Consider the following 7,676-nt stretch of genomic DNA (forward strand, 5'->3'; position numbering starts at 1 on the left):
AAAGAATTCCAGTGGAGGGGGAATTCTGGAAACCAGCGTGATTGGGATTGCCGCTGGATTCATGATGAAGCTTTAATTGGCTTGATTGGCTAAGAGCCGCTAGCTCCACTGTAGGGTAAAACTCAGAGTTTTCCTTACCTCTAGAGAGAGGTCGCGAAACTTTTTTAGTACTTCCTTTTCGAATTTTTGGCCTCGAAGGGTAGCCAGTTTACTATTCGACGAGAGGGGTAAGCGATCTCCCTTGAATGGTAATCTATGCTGAATACGCGGGATTTGAGAATCCTTTAATACCGGAATATTTTTATTCAGTGTAACTCCTTCCTTAATTATACCCATCTGCATCTCTATCCTCTCCTTTTCCATATCCATAGCAGATTGTTCCTTTAATTTAGCTCTTTCCCCATTATTCTCCACCATCTTAGTAGATATTCTACTAGTTTCCTCTGGCTGACGCACCTGTTTCGCTTCCACAATAACCGTCCGCCCCCTTTCCGCGATTAATTGGATTCTCCGCTTGTCCCTCTTTGGTTCCGGGTCTGGGTTATCTATCGGGTCAAGTTCTACCCCTGCCATTTGGACGTCATCCTCCTCCTGGAGAACCTCGAACCTCGATCCCCCTCCAGTCTCAACCACCTGGTGATCTTTTGAATTTTCTCCTCCCGGGGGTATTTTTGACGTGCCCCCAGCAAGTCCCATCTGAGGACGCTGAGAAGTCTGATTATTATTATTATTACTCGAAGAATTAATCTTTGGGACATATTTTCTTCCTGACTTCTGAACCATCATCCAAGCACCATAAGTGCCACTATGGTTACTACCCCCCGCATTCTTTTTCTTAGGACCTTCAACCCCGTCAGCAACCATGCTAGATTCCTTTTCTCGAAACTGGGGGCAATCATCCTCTTTATGTCCCAAACGACCGCATTTGAAACAGATCATCTTCAAACCTTCGTATTGAATGATCCAAGTCCTCTTATTCAACACAAATTTTGACAACAAAGGTTTGGATAGGTCCACTTCAATGCAAAATCGCACATATTGCCCTCGATCCATTGACTCAGTATTCCTATCAATTTTAATGACTTTACCTATTTTGGATCCTATCTTGTGGAGTATTTGTTTATCGAAATACTCAACTGAAAGATGAGGAATCCGAACCCAGGCAGTAAGGGTTTTAATAGGAGCTTCATCTGCTATGAAATTTGGAACCCATCTTCTAATCGTGAGATAACTCTCCCCAATCATCCACGGTCCCTGAGTCATTACAAAATCATAATCATCCATATTGCTAAATCGAACTACGTAATAAGCATGCCCTACGTCCGTTAACGCAATCTCCCCCTTTAAACTCCATTTTGCTTTTAGTCGCCTCATGAGAACTTCATAACCCATTTTTTTATCAAACAACTTTATAATGAGAGAATTCTTCCAAGGAACTCTGATTCGCTTCTTCTCTTCCCTGGTTAGCTTAATGATGGGGCAAGAGTCATCTCCCACACCCTCATCATACCCCTGATCATCATCCGAAGCCAAATCATCCTCCTCCTCCCCCCCTTCATATAAAGGATTTCGGGAACCACCAAAACCTTTTGCGGCTTGACTGTAGGAAACTTTTTGATCCAAATTGCCTCCAATACTGCATGAATTTGGAACCATAGAAATCTCGGGACTAGTGTTCTGACTTTCGCCTTCCACTCTTTTGAATTTTTTATTGGACCTTTGAGAAGGTCATTTTCTTCGCTAGAGAGCGTTTTCTCTCTCACTTCTTCCATTTTCTTTATTTATATGTAGTAGTTTATACTACCTCTGTATTTTTTTTAGTTGCAACATTTGGTTTGTGGCATTATTCATCAACCAACTTTGATGAACTATCTCGCATTATTACATAAGAAAAAACATAGTCAAGTGGGGTCTTGTTAGATTTGTCTCAATGCGACAACTCCAAATATCAAATTTTTATAATTTTTACTTACACTCAATATGAGATATTAGTGTTCAAAGAATCGTCTCGGCAAATGTGAAAAAGCAAATATTGCAACTAAAAAAACAGAGGTAGTACTAAAAAAAGATGATGTGAACAGTTCAAAAATATCTCTCTTTTGTTCCGTTTTTGGATTGCATGGCACAAAAGCCCTGGCTCAAAGCTTCACAGATGTAAATTTTGGCCATTTGTTGACACCGTCGCTAACATTTGTTCACAACTTTGCTAAAATTCCTTTGCAAATCTTCAAAATTCATATCTTATTTTCTTCATTGCATCGATTTCAGATATTATTTCTTAATCGCTTCATCATCCCCGATTTATCATCAATTCAATTTCAAGGTATTTTTATTTATTTGTTCTTGTCTATTTGCTTCAAGGTTTTAGTTGCAATTTGTAATTAATGTTTAGTATATGATCATTGAATCTATTTATCAACAATTGAAATGTGAAGCTACTAATCGTCTAAATTCTAACAATTTTTTTCACTATTGAAGATAATTTTGCAAGTTCATCTATCTATTTTTAATGCACAACCTAAAAATTTGACGAATTATAACAAACAATTTCGAATTTCCAGCATTAAATTACCTTGTCGGAATTTATAGCAAATGTGAGAGAAAAAGGATTTTCTAAAAACTTTGAGGTTTGTATAGGAGTAATTTAAAAATAAGATTAGAGATTAGAATTTGTAGCTTACACATGTATGAGTAAAATTCAAAATTAATCTTTAGGTTATCTTAAATTTTATATTAGTAAGCTCAGAAATTAAAAATAAAAGACACAGATTTAGGGGTTTAGTTGAACGGATGTTGAGTTTTTAATTGAAAAGTCACACAACTACACAAGGTATGATTTAATTTCTCAGGACGAGTATTGTTAAGCATTACTTGTTTTGCTAGCACTCGTTTGTGCGGCGATGTAGATGCTATTAATGGAAGTTTTAAGCATTGTGAATTTGCAGATCAAACATTACTTGTTCATAATTATGATTGGTATGTTTGAAGATGGGAGGAAGGTGTTGGGGGGGGGGGGGGTTGATCTTTCTAGGTATTATCTATGGACTAGTTCGGCAGGTTCAGCGCAACATGTCTACAGGTTGATCCCTTGTTTCGACCTCAACCTTCTATTTTTATTTGATAAGCACTGAAACAGATCTAAAAGCAAACATTCTTCAGATATAATCATATTTTCCATCTGTTGTTTGTTTCTGTCTTACATTTAGCATTGTAGTCTGAACATTTTGACGCGATATATCACTTGTAGACTGGTGTATTACAAAACTATTTAAGTTAAAAGAGTATATGGATCCTTTGAGCTGCATGGCTGCCCTTTGGGTGAATGAGAAAACCTAGGTTGGCAGTATTTTTTAACCTTCAATTTTGAATAAAATTGTTTACGATCTCAAGAGCTTCCAAATGCAATATATCTAAGAATTTCTTGACTTTTCACTAAGATGTATTCATCAGCACAATGCATGCATTTTAGAGGCCTTTCTCTTAATACTTTGAAACTGACTCCAGCATTTTAGCTGTCAATTTTGGAAATTGTTTGATTTCTTGCTGCATCTTTGCGAACAGATGGTTTCTTCATCACAAATACTCAACAAACAATCTGACTATGAAGATGAGGAGAAAATCTCCTTAAGGGAGAAGAAGGGAAAAAAGTTATGGAGGAAAGTTAGATATCAGCTTACAGAGTACCATTCCTTGCCTGCATATCTTAGAGACAATGAGTACATTTTGGGTCATTATCGGTGTGAATGGCCATTGAAACAGTTGTTATTGAGCATCTTCACGATCCATAATGAGACTCTTAATGTTTGGACGTAAGGATTCTATGCTTTTTCATCAATATTGTTCTTTTTTGGTTACATTCTCTTTGTCTTCGTTTTTTTTTGGGGGGATGGGGGTGGGGGGTGGGTGTGTTCTACTTGCATTAATGTACAGTACTATTTGGTTTATGGATATGTTTGATCTGTTTACCCTCTGCTTGCCTCTTTTCAGTTTTGGTGTTTCTGTTTTCCCTACCATTCTAAAGATGCGAGTTCATATTTTATGGGATCCTGAGAATCACAAGGTGCTTGGAAATATAGAACAATAGTTGTCTTTGACTTTGAAGTCGTTAATCGATTTGACTTTTCATGGTTTTTTGGGTTGGAGTTGTGTTATGGTATACATAAGAAAACATCCAACCCTAACATGATGTTCAGTTATAGGAATTAACAAATTTGATGTCTTGAGAGGCTCACCCTCCCAAGATATCCCCCCTCCCTTCTATGAAATGGGGGAAAAGAAAATACAAAGGACTTGTTTACTAGTGGACAATTTCTCTCCCTTTCCTCTGGCCTCTGCACCCGTTGTCTAATAGCCACCATACTTACCACCTTAATCATCTCTCTTCCCTTTGGCACCTTCCTTTTACCATCACCCCTCCAACGTGTTCCCCCTTCCTTGTCCATCATCACTTGAATGCTTTTCCTCCTGCTACTTCCACGAATATCTCCCTGCAATAACAACCAAATTACCAAAAGAACAATCTGCCTCCCACAACCACCACTCTGTACAATCTCTCCCCTTCATCATAAGTTCATAACAGACTTGGGGGAAGGGGTCTGTAACTTCAATCTACATGGATCTCTTTTGATTTAGACCATGTCATGGAGAAGAAAGAGTAGAGCATAATAGTATGCGTTGGGAGGGGTGATATGGGGAATAAAATATAATTAGGTAAGCTTGAAGAGAAAGTAAGTCAGCTATATAAATAGAAGATATTAGTGAGAGGAAGAGGTTTGAAGAAAATATTGTAGAGTTATTATTTTGCTTTGGGAGTGTGTCAAGTCCACTCGAAAACTTGGCAATCAATCTTACAGTTTCTGGTGAAATTCCAGATTATTTATCAATGAATTATTATCTTTAATCTGAAATTCCAGTTCATCACACTTAACTCGAGTAGGAGAAGAGAAGATGGTGGAAGAGGTAGGATGGCACTGTGGAGAAGGGGATGAGGAATATAGGGAGGAAACGATGAGAAGGAGAGAGCTTAAAGCCAGGGGGGGGGGGGAGGCTTTCCTAACAACAATGGAATATTTTCAGTTATTAGTCTCTACATTTCAAACCTATAGGTTTGGTTCCTTACCTGATATCTTATAACTAAGGTGCATGAAATGGGGGCTTCACGTATCAACTGAAGCTTTTTGCCTTAGTGTGATGTGTACGTATTTTTTCATGTCTTCATATTTGTCAAGTTAAATGGAAAAGTCTGATTACATTTAATTACCATATGCTGCAGGACACTGATTCTTGAACGTACCTTACCTTGTAATTCCTTTTTACTCTTTTATTTGTATAATTTTCTTTTGTGTTGAACAATTAAAAGAACATATTATTACTTTCTGCCCCATGCATATTTTGGGCCTTTATTTTTTTGCCTGTGGAGGGGGGGGGGGGGGGGAGGGGTGATCTGTGGCACCTAGTTTTTCTTACAACAGAACTAATTTGCATTTCAGGCATCTGATTGGATTCTTTCTTTTCCTGACCCTGACCATATACACAGCCACTAAAGTCCCGGATGTCGGGGATTACTACCCTTTGCAACACTTCGCTGAGATGCTCAAGAAAGCTGGCTTGCACGATGTTCACTCCAAGCTTGTGAAATGTGTTCCGTCCTTGTCTAGCATTCCTAACTTTAGTACTCTAAAGGGTGAATTGAGGGCATCTCTTCCTTACATCAATGCGCTGTCATCAGTTTCTGGGTGGCACATTATAGAAAATCTGGCAAAGTGCTTACCTGAGAGTTTCTCCCATCTGAATCAGACTCGTGATTATTTATTGGTAATATTTTGCTCTTTGTTATACCTCAGGGTCATTTGTTGAAGTTGCTTAAGCTCTTTCAATTTTATTGCAATCACCCTCTCAAAATGATCAATTTTTAAGATCTGCATTTCGGGAATGAGAATTTTCTGGTCAAAAAGTTGCTCATTTTTTTAAGATTTGCATTCCGGGAATGAGAATTTTTAGGTCAAAAAGTTGCTGCTTCTACTAATATTATGTTCTTCTGGCATCGTTATATGCTTGTTTTTGTTAGACAAAGATGATTTAGGTAAACACAAGTAATCAATGATATCACGTGGAAAGGATAAAAATGACCAAGCTTTAATATGGATTACTTTGAAACAAGAGTGAGCATGCTAGAACCATTAGGGTTGATAACAACTCTATATGCTGGGTACTAAGATAGAGGATTTATGGAAGCAGAAAAGCAAAGGTGGGGAAGTCAAAGGGCGGTTTTTTTTTATTTCTTATTATTGATACTCTTGCTCTAAACAGTTTCTTGAAGATCGTCTAGAGAGCCCCTTTGTTCTCCAAAAAGTCTTCAGCCTTTCAAGTCCTAAGCATTGTGGAGTACCCTGTATATACCATGTATCTGCCTGTGTTTTTGGTGGCAAATTGAGATGGAGGTTAAAGTTTAAACACATCTCTGTTCAGGACTATAGTGGGATGGATTTATGTCGTTTGATCACATTATTCCAAGGAATACATGTGTTTTCATCATCCATATCTGCCCTTGTACACCACAGATTATGTATTCTGTATCTTTTTCTTGTCACAACCATTTTTCTACCTGTTTTTTGGCGCATTAGTTTATAGTCTCTTGTATGTCTGACCATCATCTTTTTGCTACTGCAGTGGAGCATGAAAGACAGTTTACTCAACACAATTGCACCCATGTCATTCCACCCAATCACAAGATGGCCCTTCTATGCCTTCTTGGGTGGAGCCATGTTCTGCTTGCTTGCCAGCAGCGCTTGCCATTTGCTTTGCTGCCACTCAGAACGCCTTTCTTATATTATGCTTAGGCTTGACTATGCTGGTATTGCAGCCCTCATTGCAACCTCATTTTACCCTCCGGTTTATTACTCGTTTATGTGCAACCCATTTTTCTGCTACCTCTACTTATCCTTCATAACAATATTGGGGATTGCAACCATTGTTTTCTCTCTATTCCCCGTCTTCCAGAAACCAGAATACAGGAGCATTCGTGCGTCCTTGTTCTTTGGCATGGGCTTCTCTGGTGCTGCTCCCATCTTACACAAGCTGATATTGTACTGGCACCAGCCTGAAGCACTGCAGACCACTGGTTATGAGATTTTGATGGGTTCATTGTATGGCCTTGGAGCTTTCATTTATGCTAAAAGGATACCTGAGCGATGGAGGCCGGGGAAGTTTGATATAGCAGGTCATAGTCATCAGCTTTTTCATATTCTGGTGGTTGCTGGAGCTTACACACATTATCATACTGGACTCGTTTATCTTAATTGGAGAGATCTTCATGGTTGTTGATAAATCTATAATTTAAGGCATACACTGATTGTAAATCACCTAGAAAGTGTACACTATAAGAAGCAAGTTCAATTTCCTACTGAACTTGCTGCTCTTCCTACTTTTCTTTTTTGCATTACTCGCCGCGGTTATTCTCTGATAAAATCCTGTGCTGTCAATTAAACAGTTACACTTTAAACTGAAGCTAGGTGAGAAGTTATATATCCTCTTCTACAATAGCAATATAAAGAACAAACGAACAACGGTGAAAACACTTGGAATTACTTAGATCACTGAAACAAAAATGACAATGAGGTAAACTCAGGTAAGCCAACATATCGCAAACGATGACAATGACGGTATCCATTGACGAG

General features: G+C 38.4%; 1 protein-coding gene across 2 annotated transcripts; it reads left to right on the forward strand.

The window, feature by feature from the left end:
• Positions 1 to 2,106: 2,106 nt before the first annotated feature.
• Positions 2,107 to 7,441, forward strand: LOC104901904 (heptahelical transmembrane protein 4). Of its 2 annotated transcripts, XM_010689533.3 has the most exons (4): positions 2,107 to 2,323; positions 3,562 to 3,809; positions 5,490 to 5,814; positions 6,670 to 7,441. In XM_010689533.3, the coding sequence occupies exons 2-4, from the start codon at positions 3,562 to 3,564 to the stop codon at positions 7,321 to 7,323; spliced, it is 1,227 nt and encodes a 408-aa protein (XP_010687835.2). In that variant the 5' UTR covers positions 2,107 to 2,323; the 3' UTR covers positions 7,324 to 7,441. The 2 variants fall into 2 exon arrangements, with proteins under 2 accessions (XP_010687835.2, XP_010687843.2); XM_010689541.4 differs by lacking the exon at positions 2,107 to 2,323 and having other exon boundaries at positions 3,637 to 3,809; positions 5,537 to 5,814.
• The last annotated feature ends 235 nt before the right edge of the window (positions 7,442 to 7,676 follow it).

This window comes from Beta vulgaris, chromosome 1, assembly GCF_026745355.1.
Source record: "Beta vulgaris subsp. vulgaris cultivar EL10 chromosome 1, EL10.2, whole genome shotgun sequence".
Lineage (NCBI taxonomy): Eukaryota > Viridiplantae > Streptophyta > Magnoliopsida > Caryophyllales > Amaranthaceae > Beta > Beta vulgaris.